This window comes from Marmota monax, unplaced genomic scaffold (assembly GCF_021218885.2).
Source record: "Marmota monax isolate L192 unplaced genomic scaffold, Marmota_monax_Labrador192_F-V1.1 WCK01_AAM20220418_F8-fsc00012, whole genome shotgun sequence".
Taxonomy (NCBI): Eukaryota; Metazoa; Chordata; class Mammalia; order Rodentia; family Sciuridae; genus Marmota; species Marmota monax.
In genome coordinates this window covers 16,551,051-16,572,857 of record NW_026695227.1, presented here as the reverse complement: position 1 = coordinate 16,572,857, position 21,807 = coordinate 16,551,051, and the positions used below count along the sequence as shown (strand labels likewise).

Sequence of the window (21,807 nt, the reverse complement as noted above, 5' to 3'; positions counted from 1 at the left end):
TTCCACCATCTTTTCCACCTCCTTGCTCCCTACCCCCCTCCCCTTTGTCCCATCCAAAGTTCCTCCACTCGTCCCTTTTCCACCCACCCCGCCCCCATTATGGATTAGCATCTACTTATCAGAGAAAACATTCAGGCCCTGGTTTTTTGGGATTGGCTTATTTCATCAAGCAAGTTCTTTAACTTCCTTCATTATGGCAGGCAGGAGATTTTTAGGTTAGCAGTAGTTTGTGGTTTCTCACTACTGCTGCCTTTTTGTCCCAAAAGTGTGTGTGTGTGTGTGTGTGTGTGTGTGTGTGTGAGAGAGAGAGAGAGAGATTGATTCAGTGTCCCCCCCCCCCCCTTTGATCCTCAGCTGAAGCTGGGCTAGAGACTTTCAGGCCCTAATTTCCAGCGCAGTGACACTCTTAAAGCCATTGGCACAGCTGCTCACCTGGGCTCCCTTCCAGTGAGTCTCAGATAGAAGTCATAGATGATGGCAGGGGCCCGGTGGCTGACCGCATTCCAGTAGGAGGCTGTGAAGTAGTTGGTTGTGAAGTCAGCATTTGGCCTCCTGAATGCTCTCTCAAATGGGGCTTTTTCAAAAGTTGCCAAGACTTGTAATCCTGGCAAAAAAGGAGAATTAGGTACTAAGTTCACCCATTAAAGTGAAAGATGTTTGCAAAATAATAAAGACTATGGATTTGCTGCAAAGAATCAAGAATCAATTTCTAACAATGTGAAGACTTTTATGTTGGGCAGATGGCCATCTACAAACTTAAACAATATGAATGGGTCAAGAATTGGCTCCTTTTCTTGAAATATTTACTCAAAACTTGGGAAACTAGTTTGAGTCAATACAAGGAAGAGCTTCAATGTCAAGATTACCTCATCTCTTCTGAAAGAGAGGCTAGGCACCACGTATTCCTTAGTTGAATTATTACTTGCAGAACCATCAGGAAAGTTTCTTCCTTTCTTTGGTGCTGGGGATTGAACCCAGAGGCACTTCAACACTGAGCTACACCTCAGCCCTTTTTATTTTTTATTTTGAGATAGGGTCTCACTAGGTTGTTTAGGGCCTCACTAAATTGCTGAGACTGGATTTGAACTTGCAATCCTCTTGCTTCCATCTCCTGAGTCACTAGGATTACAGATGTGTGCCACCACACTTGGCAGGAAAGTTTCTTAATGGGTTACAATTTCTCAAAGTTAAACTTTCTCAATAAAGAAAATATAAAGGCGGGATTCCCTTGCATTGGTTCACTTTAAATACTACAGTCTTACTTCTTTGGTATTCTACTTTGCTGGAAATATGTTAGATTTAATTTTCCACTATTGTCTCCAAGTTTTTTTTTAATAAAAATCTTTTCATTTTATCTTATTATTTAGATTATACTTAGTTGAAAAACTTTGATGCTCATTTGTCAATTCAATAGTTCTTTTCAAAAATATTCACTTAAATCCAATTTGAATTTATGTAGAGTTTTTCAAAGAATGTACCTGTTGGGTGCAGAGCAGGCTGAACTGTGTTGTCTGCAGGGCAGGCTGAACAGATGTTGGCTGCAAGATAGCCCACGCACTCAAACCCCCCTCTATCTGGTCCTTTATCACCTGTTTGCCTCAAGTCTGAACATTCAACCCTGCTTAAGGCTGAACACTTAACCCCCCCTTGGGCCAACAAGGCAGCTTGCAGACCCAGAGGCCCCATTAGATTTGGGCTATAAAAACTCCCTCCTGCCAGGCCCCCCTCTCTCTTGCTCTCTCTCTCTTGCTGTCTCTCTCTTGCTCTTTATCTTTCTTACACTCGCTCTCTGTCTCTCTCTTGCTCTTGCTCTCTCCCTGTTCATCTCTTCTCTTTTCTCTCTCTCTCTTTCCTTCTTTCCTTTCTCTTTGTTGCACTGCTGCAATAAAGATCTTTTGGTTGCTCTGAGTGTTGTGGTCACTTTCCTTTCAGTACCTAAGCTCATTATTCAATGATAATGAAGCTATCATTTATTATGGTAATGTGATTATTGCCTTTCTTCAAAAGATACCACCTAGAAATCTATATGAAAAATATACACCCTATACAGAAGGGAAAAATTGGGTCCATAGGCTTATTTACTTGAAAAAGAAAAATAAATAAAAAGGTCATACACATGTAGGATAATCTAATATTAACACTAACTTTCTAATCTACATATCCATATACATTTCCATGTGTTTTGGTACCAGGTATTGAACCCAGGGGCACTCAATCACTGAGCCACATCCCCAGGTCCTTTTTTTTTTTTCTATTTTGAGACAGGGTCTCACTAAGTTGCTGAGGCTGGCCTCCAACCTGTGATCCTCCTGCCTCCTGCCTTGGAAGAATTTTGATCGCTCTTATTTGAAACACAAATGAGTTTCAATTTAAATGTAAAATCAAATTAATCGGTAATAGTGTCCAGATATATTGTATTAAAAAAATGCTAATACAGAGTCTTGGCACTGGGGGGAAAGTATGTTGTGACCAGCTGACGTCTGCCATGGTGTGAGGGGACAAGAGAAGGCACACATGCCAAGTATGTGTCATTCTTGGGAAGGCAATCTTCAAGTCAAGCCTATCATACAATGAGCCACAGCGTCTGACTACTCTACAGTAATAATCTGGGACCATGGCTCAATGGAATGTGTAGAGATAATGTCACTGATGGAACAGGGAAAGGAGAGATGTGTTAGTGAGGACTGAAGCATCATCCTTCAGGGTAGCTAAACCCACATTTCTTACCCTCTGCCATCATTAGATGTTTACATGTATTTCCATGGATTTTATTCATTGAATAGATCTGATCCCTACATAGACCAATCAATAAAGTATGTTTATTACGGGGCTTCTCACAGTGGATTTCCACAACATCAATACTCATATGGATGCTATTAAAAATATAGGTACCATGGGCTAGGGCTATAGATAAGTGGTAGAACATTTGCCTTGCACATGTGAGGCACTGGGTTTGATTCTCAGCTCTGCATATAATAAAGGATTAATGGATTAACAACTTAAAAAAAATTTAAATATAACTACCATGACGTTGTGACACTGCCTACGACCTTGTCCCAGGATCCAAGAAAACTGACTTTTTTTTTTATCTCACAGAAATTCATACACATTTTTTTTTAATTTAGTTTTTAGTTGTGGTTGGACACAATACCTTCATTTCATTTATTTTTTTGTGGTGCTGAGGATCGGAACCCAGGGCCTCCCAAGTGCTAGGCCGGTTGGTGCTCTACCACTGAGCCACACCCCAGCCCTCATACTCATTTTTATGAGTTACTAGTGGAGTGGTTATTCTCACTGAAAGGGGTAAGATATGTTATTCGCACTGAAAGGGGTAAAAATGATTCAGATATGTGTCTAAACAAGTGTATATATGGTGTAAAGAGCTCTGATAATAGTAGGTAATTTCATTTTATTTTTACAGAAGTAATAACTTTGCAACTAGAATGGCACAACTGAGCACTCTGAGTTAGAAATCAGATTCTAACCAATGAAATACATTTGGTTTTTGCTTTTACTTTGTCTAGTATCTAAACAACAGCTAGATAGATGATATAAACTTTCAGACTTTCTTAAACATTAAAATTGAATCAATTTCAAGATATTTTCAGGATTACAGTTGCTGCACCCTCAAGAGAGACAAAACTAATGAGGAATATCACTGACTCAATAACAAAGGAATACTATTATTCGACTTTCCTATATTTTTTCAGTCACGGATTATTTTAAATTCCCAGCAATGCCCCAAGAGAGAAAGGCCTGCGTGGGTTTTTCTAGGAATCGCCTCAGCAGGAAAGAGTGTCTTATCCCTGACATTGTTTGTGATTGCCAACTTCTGCTAGGTTTTATTATTGTTTTTTAAACCTCTGTGGCCAACAGACCCCTTATTCCTTGGACTTGTGTTGGTGTTCCCACCGCTCACTTAGTATACCACAGGATGTTCCAGAGAACGATGACATATTTCAAAATTGCAATCATTTTATCTCTTTATTAATTATTATTATTATTTTTCTTTCTTCTCCTCCCTGACACATTTCATAGGTCTTGATTTTTTTTCCCCCTCAAGCAAAGACTAGTAGTAATCATGTAGTTACATCTAGAGGCACTTACCCATTTTGCCCCAATTACAGGGATTGGTAGTTCCCGATGTACAGTGGTAGATTAAGGTTGGCTTAGGTCTGGAAGATGAAATAAAAATTAGATAACAATAAAACGCCGAACTGATGAAACAAAGATAAGGGAAAAATCACATTAAGACAGGGTGCCTTAAAAATTCCCACGACTAAAGCAACCTATGCAATACTTCCATCTTTTGTTCTTTCTTTGGGTTAATGCACAAAATGGAAGGTGACTAGGAAAGTGTGTGTGTGTGTGTGTGTGTGTGTGTGTGTGTGAGCTTGTGTGAGTGAGTGTGTGAAAATGTGTTTGTGTGTGTGAAAGAGACAGAGTGGTGTCAAATAGGTATGATATATTGTGGAATACATGTGTCTGAGTTTACATAAGAAAAATTTAATTCTGTTTATCATTTACTAACAATACCAAATGTACAAGCAATCTATTTTTTTCTCCTTTGTATTCAGAAATTTCCCCACATTCTGTGGTCTGGACTTTTGGCATTTACCAAGAAACTGAGCAGTTCAATGAAATATAAAATATGTTGTGATTTCATCAACATTTATATCTTTGCCATAAAAAAGGAAGTTATATTTTAGATGACTGAATATAAAGTAAATATTTTTGGTTATCAAGAATTTCAGGGCTAAGCTATTTAAAGGGCGTATTACTTTATAATCAAACGCACAAGTATTTGTGCCTTCTATAATAAGTGCCATATTTTTCAAATGTGCCTAACATATTCACCCTCCTCTTATCTTCGAGAGCCTGCTTAAGAGCCCATACCTGTGAACTGCAGTGTACCATCCTACCGCTAAGGTGAGATTGACAACTGTATCAACTGGAATTAAATCTGCCACAGCCATTGGGGTAGCTTTTATGGAACGAAGAAATCCTTTTCCAGCCTGCACAGGAAAACAAGGAAAATGATAACACAAATAAGATGCATTAAGCCAGGACTTAAGTAGCCAATAGGACCAGCATATAAACACTACTGCTGTTAGTCAAAATAGTTAACACTGATTCACTGCTTCTAAGTTATTGTACTGTTTGACCTCCCAGCCTATCCAACCTTCTCAGCCAAATTCATCTCAAGTGTCCACATCTCTGTGTGAGTGGTCCTTGGATTCCTTTTGGGTATAAAATTCCTTAAATTCATGAGAAATTAATATACTTAGTTAATTAACAAACACCACAAATAGTTTTTCATATAAAAATTGATTTGTAAGACATTTTAAGAATTTAGGTTTCCCAGATTTTCCACTGATATTTGTTTACCATTTCTTAAATGAATTTGGTTTCTGTTAGTGCTTATTCAATTACAAGCAAAAACAGTCACTAAAAATTTAAAAAACATTTATCTGGAAAAAAATGGAAATGAAATTTTACCACTTAACAGAATTTTTTTTTTTTTTGCTTGGGAAAAGACACCACAATTATTTATTTTTTGTTCAATATTTTACTTCAACCCACAGATCATAGATATTATCTAGAAGCAATAATTAGAATTTTTCATGTTTATAATTGATAGACTTCATGAAGTTGGTTTGCTTTACTTTGCATATTTCCAGCATTGATTTAAAATTATCAGCACTTTCTTATATTCCTAATTCATTTTTTTTGTTTGTTTTTGGTAACTAGTTCCCTTACTTTAGATATAAGGAGGCAGGTATTAGGAAAATTTTAGGAAATTTGAATAAATGTGCAGCTTTGCAATGTAATGAAACCCACTCTGGGCTCATGTTAAAATAATAATATTATGGGTGACCAAACATTCACCAACTAAATGGTAAGAAGGAAAGAGCTGAAGACAGACTGGGAACAGAAAGAGGAGCTGGTTGAAAATTTGGAACTCAGAAGGCAGTTCATTGTCACTATCTTTAAAAAGTCGTACTTGATTCACTGTCTTGTATTTATATTTTAATTCATGTTGGACTTAGTTTGAGGACTTGTTTGAAGCATGTGATCCCTAATAAGATTTAAACTCGTTTAGATAACTGAATTGCTATTTAGTGCTCTGAAGAGCAAAGATGTAGTTCTGGTTCTAAAGTGTTTCGCTGTGAGCTGGGGAACACTGCACCTCAGCTGGGTCACTGTGAACTGCTGGGAGATGGACACCTGGACTAGCTGTGTTTCTCCTCTCCCAGGGGTTTGTGATTGAAAAAGCATTTCCCATGTTCGCCAGTTTTTACATTTGAAACATCTGCCACACCTTTTTGTATTAAAAAATAGTTATTGATACATATTTGTACACATATATGCATAATATATTCTTTATATAACATACCCATAAAACTCTTGCATATTTTAAAGTCAATAATTCAATAATCTTTGAGGGTTAGGTTTTTATTGCATCCTCAATTTGCTGCACGAATTCAAGCCATTAATAAACAGCAGAGGAGGAAATATCCCCATCTGGTGGCAACTAAAGGAAAATTCTTGATGTTCAAAGGTTTTGCAAAATAAAACCCCTCAACAGTAATTGATGATGTCATATTACATGTTTTCCATATGATAAAATTCTCACAGAATGAAAGTGATTCCATACGGTCTCTATTTTCCAATCAGTAAAACGGAGATATGTTGTTTCAATTATTAGTATAGTAAAATTTATGTTTTGGGATCAAAGAAGCTAAACCAGCACTAAGAATTTTGTTATTATTTCTCCACAACCTTTCAAGAAATGATTTCCCCTTCATTATACATACCGCAACAATGATTCCACTAGGTCCATTTAGGTTATCAACCCAGCCCTAAAAAATAGAAGGTCTCTATTGGTTACATATTTCAGAAAATTGCTTTATCTTTGGAACATCTACAGTCTAATCTTAATACATATCAAAGAAGAACATCAAAACCACAGCTAAAAGAATATTTTAATTCAGTATTTCTAAGATTCCCCAAAAGATCAAAGCACTGGCAAAGCACTGACTACTTTCTATACTTTTTCTGATTCTGCAAGGATTAAAATGTTGCCGGTATTGATTTTTCTTTTTCTAAATATTTATATTGGTGCTTATAATTATACACAATAGTGGAATTTGTTGTGGCATATTTGCACATGCACATAATTTGGTCAATTTTGTTCCCCACTACCTCCCTTTCTCTCTCCCTGCCTTCCATAATTCCCTTCCTCCACTCTATTAGACTCCCTTCTATTTTCATGAATTTCCTCTGCTTCTCCCCACTCCTCTCTCTCTCTAGCTCCGACATATGTGGGAGAATGCAACCCTGGTTTCCTGAGCCTGGTTTATATCACTTAAAATAATGCTTAAGTTCCATCCATTTTCTTGCAAATGACATAATTTGTTCTTCTTTGTAGCTGAATAAAACTCTTTGTGTGTTTATACCACATTTGCTTTATCTATTCGTCTGTTGATGGGCACCTAGGCTGGTTCCATACTTGGCTATTGTGAACTGTGTTGCTGTGAACACAAGCATACATGTATTGCTACAGTATAACACTGATTTTCATAACAAGGAAGTATGGATGTTTTCCTGCAGTTTCATATTGTCTCATGAGCTAAACTGGACCTTGTCTTCATATCGTGATCCGCCAACCAGTTCATCAAACACAACTTTTTTTTCCCCCCATCTGAGGTTGGATTCTAAGCTATGTGAAAACATTTCAAACATGAACTGTAGGAATGACCCATTTCTTGGAAAAGTTTTAACAGCTTTGGAGTCCATACCACATATATATTTTTATGTGTTGGCCTGCTTGGAGGTGTTACAGGAAAGATTGTGCTTGGGAAGTAAGGGAGAAATGTCATTTTCCCAAGCCCTAAGCAAGTCAGTTTGACCTTATTATGTCTCTTTCTTTATCTGTAAAAATCAAAATGTGTGTGTGTATAATGGAGAGGGAAGAGGAAGAATCTAATATTTTTTGATCTTTTTCTAGGACCAGACATTATACAAAACACTACTCAAGCATTGTCTCACTTAATCAACTCTCCAAAGTGAGTCAAATCAACCATGATTTATAGATGAGACAATTCAAAAGTTTGCATTGCTAGTAGGTAATGGAACACCCAGCTCTGAAGCTTCAAAGAGTTTCTCTGAAGAAGATGATATAATTAAAAGTAACTTTTGAAAGGATATAGCAATAGAGAGAGGTTAAAAAAAATATTATTCCTAAACTGAGAAACTGTGGGCTTTGTGACTCCTTTTTACCTTGGAAATTGCAATACTACCCATTTGGCCATAAAGAACATTCTGACATATTGAAACCATAGAGGGAAAGCCAAGTAATGAAACCATCTCCCTGCAATTTTGAGACTAGAGTTAGTGAGAAGCAATTTAAGATCTCTACCCAACTCTTGGACAGTCAGAGTTAACTCCCAAAGGAGCCTCCTGCTGGGTAAATCCTGACGCTAACATGGAATTTGCTGTAATAAAATGAACTTGTGTTTTATTTACTGCACTCAGCTATACACCCTGAGAAGGAGGAGGAGGGAAGGGTGGGGAAAAGGAGAATACAGGAAGGGGGAAGAGGAACATCAGAAAGAAATGGTGCTGTGGTTTGACAGCTGAGCAGAGAATCCAGAGTGAGCTCACTGGGAAAGGCTCCTGCCAGGTGGCTCCCACGATGGAGGGCCGGATGATGGCCACGTTCAGGTTGTTGCCCTCTTCCTGCACTACCATCTCTCCCAAGGCCTTGGTGTAGGTGTAAGTATTAGGCCGACCGGCAATCAGTTTGGGAGTGATCTCATCAATGATAGCATCATCTAACCACCTGAAAGTAGAGAAAAAAAAATCTAGGAACATATGTTGCACAATAGACCAAAAGGAAAATGTGAGATACAGTCAAAAAAACTTCCATCTTCTAGTTTGACTTGGGGAATTCAGAACAGTCACAGTATAGCAAGGATGAGTGTACCTGTTCCAGTCATGAATGACGGATGAGCTCTTCACTCTCTTCTAGCCTAGTCTTAGTGAAGTCCCACTTCCTCCCACCCAGATAGATTAACAAATTAGATATGCAATCTACTATTTATTACATACAACCTCATATTATCCTCACTTCTCCAATAGGTTCCCCAGACGGTCATTGAACACATTTTTGAGTACCATTCATGTGCTAGCTGCCATATTCCTGGACTCAAAGCCTCCCTGATCCAGTGAACTTCGGTGGCGGCCCCACTCATTCAGTGTGGTCCACTGAAAACCTAGTGAACTAGACCGGAAGACTTTAACTGTTAATTTTTAAGATTTTACTCAGTGCCTCAACAAACAAAGCAACTACATTTGGCAGCCTTCTCATCTGTTTAAGCAAATGTATAAAATGTATTTTGAAAGTCTGTTTAGAGCCTAAGCAAATAATGTGATAATTATTTCTGGAGATCTCTGAACAGAATTCTAAAGTCTGTCAAGGGGAGTGATTATAGTACTCTGAAGCGATGTCAGTAACAACTATTGAATATTCCTGCTTAAGAGGTGACAGGGGTTGTGAGTAACTGTGCCACATAACATCAGCCTAATCCTTTTGAAAACTATGGCAGAACCATTTTGATAATCCCAAGTCTATCTACACTTCTCTAAAAGATTAACAAAATTATTGTCAATTAAATATGTAATGTTTCTCTTAGCTAGATGATCTGTTACAGACCATAACCACACTAAAAATCTTAACTGTTACTGCTTTGAGCACAGCACAAGTTCTTGAGTATTTAAAATCTGTTTGATGTTAAGATTGATTCACAATCACAACTATGAATTTTAATCACTTTCATTTGACATTTTGGTGGAATGTAAAGATCATCTATAGTATTAATTGTCCTTGCTTTGCTTCTGTTAGTGCTCAGTGTATTCTGTGTACTCAACTACCTTCTGATTTCAGTTGAATAGGGGAAGGTTGAGAAGTTCCTAGAACTAAAACAACTCAAAATACATAGAGAAATAGAGATATTTCAACTATATGGACACCTGGAATTTGGGAGAGAGTGGGGGATAATGCAGGTGCCTCTCTGGGTTTATAGCCATCCTCTGTATGGAGGTGTGGCTCAGTGGCAGAGCACTTGCCTCACACATGTGAGGCACTGGGTTTGATCCTCAGTACCACATAAAAATAAATAAACAAAATAAAGATATTGTGTCCATGTATAACTAAAAATTAAAAAAAAAATACAGCCATCCTTTGGTATCTGAGGAGGATTTGTTCCAGGACCCCTGCAGATATCCCAATTCATCATTTTATATAAAGTCTCTTATATAAAATGGTGTAGAATCTATATATAAACTATATACATTCTTTTGTATACTTCAAATCATCTTTAGATGGCTTAATATATAGTACAATATGAATGCTATGTAAGTACTCGCTACACTATATTGTTCAGGGAATATTGTTTAGTGACAAGAAAATATTCTTTACATGTTCAGTACAGACACAGCTTTTTCCCCAGACATTTCTGACTGGCAGTTGGTTGAATCTGAGCTTGAGGAACCCTCATCACAGAGGATACAGTGTCTAATCTCATTTGCAAGTGAAGAGTGAGTCTACTGACCTAAGATCACTCTCTCTCCTCTGCAAAAAACATGCAGATTACAAAAACCAAGTTCAGAAGAGCCTAATTTCAACAAGTCTGTAAAGAAAAAGATTCTAAGGAAACATCAGAACCCAGCAACCACTGGGAGTCTGTGTCTCAGAGCTGCTGTCAGTGATGTTAGGTACCTGGAAAAGAGGACACAGTGGGCTTTACCAAGTTTGATGAGTTAGCTTTACTTAGAAACTACTCGCTTCATAGATTTCTTAGGACACAAGTACAAAAGAGCTTGTAGCATTCTGTGGATGGCCCATCTCTACTACTCTTAGCTCCACCTGTGTCCCTCCATATTTACCTGTGAAAAGAGGCAACAATTCCATCTGTTCTAAATTCTCAGGTTATCACCAGGACAAACAGAAATCTTCACAACTGCACTTAAAGCTATTTGATGAAACAAAACTTTAAGTCAAGGAAACTAAGGCATTCTTATTTTAAAAAATGAAACAATCATATATCTATATAGGTAATAGTTGGTTTTAAAGTAGGTTTTCTAATCCCACCCAATGGGCCATCTATGTCTAGTTTATGTCTAGTTGCTTCCCAGGTTCAGAGGAGATTAAAATGACATGTAGCACGTGGTTGAGTGGAGGCTCTTGTCAGGATCTACATTCTGTTCAATTCTGCTGCTACTGTTCTCCATTTGTTCTTAAAGCAGCCAATAAATCAGCACGGAAGAAAATACTATATAAATCAAAATATGTTTCTAAAATTAACCAAATGCTCTTCACTATACTCAAGGCAGTATTTTAAACCCATGGGTCTCAATTCTAAACTTCTACTGCAAAAGAAGTGTGAAATTATTGAAAATTTTGGGAAGCAATATGTGTGTGTCTATATGCACATAAATGCACAATCTCTTCTAAATTATACTATCGTTTTTGCTTTGAAACAGTGCTTCAACATCATGAAAACATTAATAATTTCATTATACACACACACACACAAATACTAACTGAATCAAAAAACAAGAGAAATATATATTTCTCCCCTGATTTTCTAATGTAAATGCAGGGCAAGTCTAGAAGAATTTCAGGAAAAGCTTCCAGCAAAATCCATGGATGCACTGCTTAATGATAATGTTTGCTTCCTCATCCTCTAGTCCGGGTTATGTTCTTTCCTTGATTATTACAATTATCATGCTGTGTGTTTGCTTACATGGATAGTGAGTCCAGGTGAGCAGGGCTACACTGTGTTTTTTCTAATTGCCTTTCTGCCCCAGGATCTGGTAAATGGATGCTCTTCCATGTGGTGGTCTTGAGCAGCTAATTTATATACTGTATAAGGTTTTTGGAAACAGAGATGGATAAAGACAGGAGAGAGCAGCTGAACTCAGAAGGAGATCGGGTTGTAAGGAGAATGTGGGGGAACTGGATTCAGAGTAAATGTAAACATTTTATTTGGAAGAAGGGCATTTTTTTTTAAAAATGTGAGATTGAACTCATTGAGCCACATCTCCAGCCCTTTCTTATATTTTATTTAGAGACAGGGTCTCTCTGAGTTGCTTAGGGCCTCATTAAATTGCGGAGGCTGACTTTGAACTCTGATCCTCCTGCCTCCACCTCCGAAGCCACTGGGAATACAGACATGCATCATCACACCTGGCTGAAGAAGGGAATTTCTGAACCTAATGCCTGTGGCCTCTTTATTTCCCCTCCAGATATTTATTGAGGACTTATCTTGGTCCAAACCTGGACTGATTGAAAATTATTCTTGTTCGGTAGGAAACAATTTAATTGTTCTGATTTGCATTTAAAGTCTGGCACTATTAAAGTGTGCAAATTTGCCTTTTTTGGCATCTAGATGCTTGGATGCCACCTTGAGGCTGTCTCTTCCTGAAAATAAATGCACAAGTGCTAGAATTCATTTTTTACACTTCCCCTGAATAGATCACATTTTTCAGTGTTAACAACAGGTCGTTTAACACAAAGGCAAAAACTACTTTCCAATATCTGACCTCCTTTCAGGCTTCCCAAGAGGCTGTTAAGAGGGTCATTGCTAGTGGCTGCAGGCAGCTTTATGTCCCTGCTTCTCACGCTCCACCCACCACACCTGTACACCTGCCCAGCTGACTGCCAGCAGCACTTGATCAAGAACTCCATTTCTTATTTATAGGGATGATTAGCTGTGTCTTCTGGTGACTGAGCAGCTTCAGAAATATGATTTTTAGCGGATGCAAATCTACCAGGAATTTTCATTCAATTTGAGCATGTAGAAATCAAAAGACAGCAGAGGTGAGGAGAGCAGGCAAAAGAGAGAGCATGGATTGTTAGAATACAAATGACCCCCATTTCAAACAAAAACTGCTCAGTGAAAAAGCTCTTTAAGGCCCTACTCCTCAAGCTTTCTAGCTCATAAAAAAGAATTTCACAAGGCCACTGATAAAAATCTAGGTTCATGAATACTATCTTAGAACCACTAAGTCAATCTTCAAAGGCAAGAGTCCGATACTCTCTGTTTTTAGTCAACTCTGGAAATTCTTTTGTCAGGCAAAGTGGGGTACCACTGATTTAAAATTCCTTCACCACAAATATAAAACATTAATTAATAATGATTTGAATACAGTGGGATTAATTCTAAAAGCTATTGCTTCTTAGAGTAAACATTTCAACAGAATTGGGCTTTAAAAACTTAAATCCCTGGTATTAGAATGTAAGATGTGACAATCGTGCCTATTCTAATCTGGCTGCTCATTAGATATGTACCCCCATATGCAAAGCAGTGGCCGTGCCCTATGGGGTCTTCCTTGCAAACAACATATACATGTTTTTTATGTCTGTTGCTGGACCCTAGTTCTAGTCCGTCACACCGCTCCATCTTAATGATGGGTTTTCCTGCCTGTGGCTACTGCCTGTGCTAATCCACTGCCTTCCCTCCTCTCCCTAGACCATGATAATATCCTAAAGCCCACTTTCATCAAAGGCTTTTCTTGATTAAAACAAACAGCAAACAATAAAAGTCACACACACACACACACACACACACACACCACCTTCCCTTCAATGGATGCCCACTGCCTAAGAATTAATTACAATGTTTCTGCTTGGTATTCAAAATCTCCTGAATGTGGCCCCAGCCTACCTTCCAGTTTGATCCCTAACTGCCTTACTACACGTAGCACATGTGCAGCTACGATAGACTTCTACCATTTCCCAAACATGCTTGGGGGTTTCTTGCTCCAGTTGCTCTGCCTGGTGTAAGTCCCCCACTTACTCATCCACACGGGCTCTCCTCTTCCAGGCCTATGTCATTTGCCTGTCCTCAGACACTCTTTCTACCATCGCCTCAATTCCACCAGACCCAGTATGTCCCATTTCTCCCACCACACCACATAGGTAATTCTACCCTCATTCTATGTGTTGGAAGCATGCTCCTTGAGGGCACAGTCTGTATCTTACAAGATTACCTATAAGTCTCTGGCACTGCTAGAAAGACCGTGGCCTTCAAGATCATGTGGCCGTGGGTCAAAAATTACATCTGCGATTTTCCAATTGAGAGACTTTCAAAGTGTTACCTAGCCTGTCTGAGATTTCTGCCCATTCCTTAGTATGGCAGTGAGGACAAGATCAACCTGGCAATGCTCCATTGAGGAATTAGACGTCTGTGAAGGTGTCTTCTTCACGTAGCTGCTTGATAGTGGCTCATCTCCTTGCCTTCCTTTCCTAATGCATATTTACTAGTTTTATTTTGTACTTTAGCCAAAGCAGTCAGTATTTATGGATCCGTTATTAAGTTCCTAACTCTAGTTACTTCAGGTTTTTACATAAGTGCAAAAGTCCTTTTCTTACTTCTATGCTAGTTTCATTGAGATAGTTACCTTGACCTGAAAACTATGGAAAACACCAACCACAAAAGCCTATCTTTCCTAGTCAGTCATGTGCATTTTTAAAAAGAAACATTCTACTTAAGCTGTTATTCTGGAAAGCTCAGATTTCCCGGGCGATTCCTGATCCATTTTACACACAAGTTTCTAAAGGTAAATATCACCAAATATCTAGAAGCTGTATAAAGGTAGAGTTGAGCTAGAATGGTGATACACGGTCCCACAACAATGTGTCTGCAGGGATGAGGGGCAGCAGAAAACAGCAGGCAAGAGAGCTAAGAAAACCAGTTGCTGGTCACTGACTAATGGCCCTGCCTGTCATGCTAATTAAAAGTATTACTAACTCCTAGTTAAGTTTTATTAAAAACATGTTTATACCAATATGCTGAAGTTTTTGTACTGACATGATCAAATTTCATTTTTCTGGAATGGTTCAGGACCAGAGTAATTCTGGAAGTTTCCAGAAAGGGGCTGAAGGAAGGGAGCTGAGGCTTCGCAGTCCAACGCTGTTTTTTGGACAGTAAAAGGGGTGAATTGAGTGAGGAGGGACCTGAGATGGTGAAGGATGAGACAGGGTGGTAGGTGTGGGGGTTAGGCTCCCACCTACTTCCCTTTCTTAAAAACCCTGAGCTCTATCACCTTGGTTTAAACAATTAGGAAAGTTGTCGGAAGGGGAGAAAAATGCAAATTCTCTTTTAGTTCCCAGAACTGGAAATAGAAACCTAAAAATCTTGGAGAATAATTTTCTTTTAACAATTACTAAGTAGAGAAGAAATCAGAGAGAAATTTCTTAAATCCACTAAATCTGAAGTTAGATGAATTATTATAGGTTGCACATCCCTAGTCCAGAAGTCTGACTATGAAATGCTCCAAAATCCAAAACTTTTTGAGTGCCAACATGATGGTACAAGTAGAAAATTTCTCACCTGAATTCATGTGGTAGGTTGCAGTCAAAATGAAGACACACTAAATGTATAAAATTACCTTCAGGCTCTGTGTGTAAGATGGACATGAAACATAAATGAATGTTGTGTTTAGACTTGTGTCTGATCTCCAAGATAGCTCATAATGTATATGTAAATAATCCAAAATCTGAAAACAATCTAAACTCCAAAAAACCTTGGATCCAAATATTTTGGAGAAGAGATATTCCATCTATATTTACTCAGAATAACTTTGATGACATTTGTTATTCTAAAATTTCAAAATTTTCATCTAATATAGGAGTTGTTGAAACAGTAATACTGACAGTTTCTTTGTTCAGGGGTTGCTAGGCTTCATTCAAAGTATTATTCAAAACTCACATGTAGGTTTAATTAAAGGTGTAAGAAGAAAAAAAAAAAAAGCAATCCAAAACAGGGTGAAGTATGGAAGTAGAGATATTTTACACATAACATCCACATCCCAAATATTAGCTTGTTATGCAATATTGTCAATTCTTGCTTCTTTCTAAAAAAGAAGAATAAGCCAGAACAGTGGGAACGATGATCATCTAATGTCATGGAAAGCTTTTCATTCATTCAGGAAATATTTGAGCCCCTACTATGTGATGGTACTGGAGGTGCAAAGAGCAACAAGAGACACTCTCTTCCTTTGAGAAACTCATTGTCTAGTGGAGAATATAGACAAGCAACCAGATGTTTATAAATGACTGTGTTAATGGCAATGATAAGGGGGAGCCCTGGGTCCTATGTGAGTGCCAGGGAGCCTCCGCCAGGGGGCGTCGGGGGAGAGCACTGGGGTGCCAGTAGTTCCCACCAGGGAGGCAGAGAGGGAGCAGGTTCTAGGGACAGAACTATCACAGAGATGCCTACCTATCCCTATCTATCTATCTATCTATCTATCTATCTATCTATCTATCTATCTATCTTGCTGCATTAACTTTGGGCATCAAACTACACCTGCCTTTCTCCAACTACCCTGATACACTTTGGACTCTGAGATGTCCCTTTGCACCAGTGAAGCAAATTATCACTTATTAGCAACTTCAAGTAACCTCCAGATCCTTTAGATGACTTTCACTTTTCTTTGTCCTGGATATTTTTAAGTAACAGGTAAAAATATCTGTTCTCAGACCTGAAAGAGATAAAAATGTTTGCCCTGAGGGAATAAACTTTTGATTTAGCTAAAGCTTACATATATATACATTTTTATATTTGAACATAAGTACTATATTATATGAAGTTATAATGTGACAAATTCACTGTAAAATAGTCATTTTTTCCCTGCTTTAATAATTTTTATGTAGAGTTTTTTATAAAATGAGTTAAAGTTGGTAAAATGGAGAAGAATGAAGAAATGGAAAACAGAAATGAACTTATTTTGACACTGGGGCAGCATCCTAAGGAGACAGTGGTTTCTATAAGTTGGCAAGAGAAATTCTAGAGACTGCACAATACAGCAGTAAAGAGCCCATCTCAGATCTGACATCTGAAGAGACTGTCACCTTCAGCCAGATCTTTGAGGAATTCCTATTCTTGATTAGTTCTTCTTTACTAAGCATTTGGCTACACTCTAGCACTGTAATTATTACTTTATATAACTTAACACATGATCACAACTATAAGATAGACCCGTGTTACAAAAGAAGGAACTTGGATTCAGAGAACCAAGGAATTTGCTCAAAGTCACACAGCTACTATGTTAAGTTGAACTCATACAAGTCTGATTACAAAAAATTTTCTCCTGAACTTTTATACTGTACATTATATTTCCTTTAGCTAGTGACAATACTGGTGTTATTAAGAAGTGAGAAATCACGTCTAGGGTATTCCCAAGTATCTTATGCAGTGCTAAACTATTAAACAAAAGGTTTCTTTAAGAATTTTCTATCTCCCTTCCCCTTCAGCAGTATAATCCCTACCAGGGAATAAAGGAACTAGCAAGGACAGGCATGTATTTGTGTATGTGTGTGTGTGCGGGGGGGATACCAGGGGTTGAACTCAGGAGCACTCAACCCGAGCCACATCCCCAGCCCTATTTTGTATTTTATTTACAGACAAGGTCTCGATGAGTTGCTTAGCACCTCTCTAAATTGCTAAGGCTGGCTTTGAACTCGTGATCCTCCTGTCTCAGCCTTCAGAGCCAACGGGATTACAGGCGTTCACCACTATGGCCGGCTGCAAGGATGTCCCACTTCATTCATTAACTAATGATGATAAAGAATCAAATAGATATACGCCACATTTTCTTAATCCATTCATCTACTGAAAGGCATCTAGATTGCCTCCATAGTTTAGCTATTGTGAATTTTGCTGCTATAAACATTGATGTGGCTGTGTCCCTGTAACATGCTGTTTTTAAGTATTTGAGTATAGACCAGGGAGAGGAGTTGATGGGTCAAATGGTGGTTCCATTCCCAGATTTCCAAGGAATCTCCATACTGCTTTCCATATTGGCTGCACCAATTTGCAGTCCCACCAGCAATGTATGAGTGTACCTTTTTCCCCACATCCTTGCCAACACTTACTGTTGTTTGTCTTCCTAATAGCTGCCATTGTAATAGGAGTGAGATGCTATCTTAGAGTAGTTTTGATTTGCATTTCTCTAATTGCTAGAGATGATGAACATTTTTTCATATATTTGTTGATTGATTGTATATTCTCTTCTATGAAGTGTTCAGGTCCTTGGCCCATTTATTTATTAGGTTATTTGTTTTTCTTGGTTGGAATTTTACTCAGCAATAAAAGAGAATAAAATCATGGCATTTGCAGGTAAATGGATGATGCTGGAGAAGATAATGCTAAGTGAAGTTAGCCAATCCCCCAAAAACAAATGCTGAATGTTTTTTTCTGATAAAAGGAGGCTGATTCATAGTGGTGCAGGGAGGGGGAGCATGAGAAGAATAGATGAACTCTAGATAGGACAGAAGGGTGGGAGGGAAAGGGAAGAGGCAGTGGGTTAGCAAGGATGATTGAATGTGATAGACATCATTATCTAAAGTACATGTATGAAGACATGAATTGGTGTCAACATACAACCAGAGATAGGAAAAATTGTGCTGTATTATGTGTAATAAGAATTGTAGTGCATTCGCTGTCATTTAATTTTTAAAAAAGAAAAAAAATAGAAAACAACTAGCCCACTCCTCAATCCCTTCCATTGATCCAACTTACTCCATGGATTCGATGATTTTTTTTGGCTCCACAGAGCACGGATAGATGACTTCGTCGATGTGCTTCAGGTTGCAGTTGGAATAGGCAGTAGAGATGTGTATGAAGGCTTCAAGCTTTGGCATCTGACTGGCGATATGCAAGAGCTGCTGGGTGGCAGTGACGTTAAGTTGCACAGCATGTCTGGAAAGCAGCAGGACACATGATGAGTGACACAGCATCCCCCTGTTGTGATGGTGCCTACTCCAATAACTAGCATATCAACAAGGCAGCCGTGGAGAACAAGGAGGGAAAGGATGGGTCATGGCTGCAAGCTGAAGACACTAGTTGGTCCTGCTAATGCTGTGATTTGTGCACCTGAGTCCTGCTCCTTGAAGCACGGAACATGTTGTTCTTAGGGGTTACTTGGTTCTAATCAACCAGAAGGAAGATCATGATCCTCTGAATTCATAAACGGGCTTTTACAAGCAGCCATTAAAAGAACAAAAGTACATAAATTAAGATCTAATTCAAAAGGTTAGAAATTACAAATAAACTGTGGATTTTTAAATGAATAATGTAAGTTGCTATTGTAAAGATCCAGGTCAGACATGAAAATTGATGTCAAAACCATAAATTGTAGCTAATAGAATACAAAGCTCTATAAACACAGTATGTGGTGATAGTGACATAGTCACTATCATAAAAATAAAAAATCACTATCAGCAGCACATGGTTTATCTAATATCAGGAAACCTATTACTCTAATTTAACTCAAAGAGAAAACAACTATATAATCATTTATATATATTCTGAAAAGTCTTAAAATGACATTTAATATCTATTATCTAATTTAAAAAGTTTACTAAAATGGAAATAAAATGATTAAACAATGTACATCTCGGTTTGCTGGTCAGTGTCCTGCTTAATGGTGAACAGGTGGGAACACTGCTTTAAGGGCTAGGAAGGATGTCTATAATCACTCCTCGTACTTGATATTGTTGTGAAATCCCAGCCTTGCAGTTAGAGAGGAAGATAAAATCAATGAACAGATGTAAAGTTTTGAAAAGGCAGTCATAAAAAATCACTATCAGATTATATGATGGCATATTTGGAAAACAAACAAATAGAGCTTTTTTAGAAGATAATTCAATAAAATGTCCCTTTATAAAAATTATATTAAAAAATCACTAGCTTTCCTATATATGAACAAAAATTAGAGACAACAATGTAAGAAAGGGACACATTCAAACTAGATATTTTTTATTAAATCAAGTTAATCAGAAATGGATATATAAAGAAAATGTTAATATATCATTAATGGGAGTGGTTGCCAAACTCCTGTAATCCCAGTGATTTGGAGGCTGAGTCAGGAGGATAGCAAGTGTGAGGTTAGTCTGGGAAACTCAAAATAAAATAAAAAGGGCTGGGGATGTAGCTCTGTGGTAGAGGGTCCCTGGGTTCAATTCCCAGTGCCACAAAACAAAACACAAAACTTAATTAATGAAGTAAATGAAAAGACTCTTTTAAATAGGTGTTCTAAATTAATCTACATAGTCAAGTTAGTGCTAATTAAACTCCCCCCAAATTTTTAAAACCTTGTAGAAATTATTCTAAATGTAAACATGAAGTACAATCAATTGAAAATAGTCAGAAAATTCGATTTAAAAAGCTGTGCTCTGGGGGGCTGGGGATGTGGCTCAAGCTGTAGCCCGCAGGAAAGCAGGAAAGCAGGAAAAAGAACATGTTCTATCCTTGCACCACATAAAAAAAATAAAATAAAGATGTTGTGTCTGCCGAGAACTAAAAAATAAATATTGAAAAATTCTCTCTCTCTCTCTCTCTCTCTCTCTCTCTCTCTCTGAATAAAGTCTATCTTTAAAAAAAAAGCTGTGCTCTGGGATACTTGCCCTAATATAATAAACATTACAGTAATTAAAACTGTGTGGTATTGGCAAAGAAAGCCTAAGAAAGAGTCTAAGGAAATGAGCACAAGAGTTTCATTTCGATAGAATGTAAATAAATAATTTAATAAATATTGTTTAAGAGCTAACCATCTGGAAGAAAAAAAATAGCAACTCCACCTTCACATCTACATCATTTTTCCATTTGTAGATTTTTTCTATTACTGTATATAGTTAAATTTTAAATGGATCTAATGTCTAAATGCAAAAATAAAACTAAAAATACAATAGAAGAAATTATAAAAATTGTACAAATAATAAAGATTTAAAAGACAAATGAAAAATTGCTAAAATATTGTACTGAATTTTCCAAGAAACCTCAAAATTAAAAAGAAAAATGTTTCAGTAGAAAGCAGGAAAAAGAACATGAATAGGCATGTCACAAAAGAATAAAATGTCAATAAGCCTATAAAAATTGTCGAACTTTCCAATCATCAAAGAAATAAAAATCAAAACATACAATACCATATCTACTATCATAGTTGCAACATTAAAAAAAATTAAGAAATCATATCTTATTTTGAGTATAAGAAACAAGCATTCATGTACACAGGAACAATGTTAAGTTTACCTTTTGAAGAGGAATTAGTGTTATAGGTAAAAATGTAAACTTTTCATAACCTGGAGACATCTAATATGTATCTGAAAATTCTACTTCTATAAATTTACTCCATAGAGAGTAAACAAAGAGTTAAAAATAATCTATACACAAATATATAGACAAATATACATACTTATAAACAAAGATGTTCACTGCAGAGTTGTTTATAATAATGAAAAATTAGAACAATTAGTTCATCAATACAGAACTGGTTGAGTATATTACATATACATACAATGGAATGTCATAATCATTACAAATTGTAACAACTTTTTTTGTGGTACTGGGAATTGAACCTAGAGGCAATTTACCATTGAGATACACCTCCAGTCAAGGTCTCCCTAAATTGCCAGGTTGACCTTAAACTTGCAATACTCCTGCCTCAGTCTCCCAACTATAGAATATTTATTGAAAATGAAAGACATCCAAATTATAAGTAAATAGATTGCAAAATATCATTCTCAATAGGATTCCATAGTTTTGTAAAGTTAAACATCATATAATAATAGACGTAAAAAGAAAAGTTGGACTGTATGTTCTCTACAATAGGTGGTTGTCTCTGGATGATGGGATTTTGGAGATTTGCTTCTTTGTGTATATAATTTTTTCATCGAACAGCTGGGTTTTTTGTTAGTTTTTAAAATATCCCTTACAGAAACCATAAAGAAACTTACAT

The 21,807-nt window shown here is 37.3% G+C and overlaps 1 protein-coding gene across 6 annotated transcripts in view; it reads right to left on the bottom strand.

The window, feature by feature from the left end:
• The window catches only part of Far2 (fatty acyl-CoA reductase 2), a 138,164-nt gene that overhangs the window by 10,710 nt on the left and 105,647 nt on the right, over positions 1–21,807 (bottom strand). For all 6 annotated transcript variants that reach the window (XM_058576364.1, XM_046435420.2, XM_058576365.1 and 3 more), the window contains 6 exons: positions 18,591–18,770; positions 8,668–8,845; positions 6,819–6,863; positions 4,897–5,015; positions 4,108–4,175; positions 433–604 (listed from right to left, as the gene is read on the bottom strand). In XM_058576364.1, coding sequence (XP_058432347.1) covers positions 433–604; positions 4,108–4,175; positions 4,897–5,015; positions 6,819–6,863; positions 8,668–8,845; positions 18,591–18,770 — 762 coding nt within the window. The remainder of the gene's footprint in view (positions 1–432; positions 605–4,107; positions 4,176–4,896; positions 5,016–6,818; positions 6,864–8,667; positions 8,846–18,590; positions 18,771–21,807) is intronic.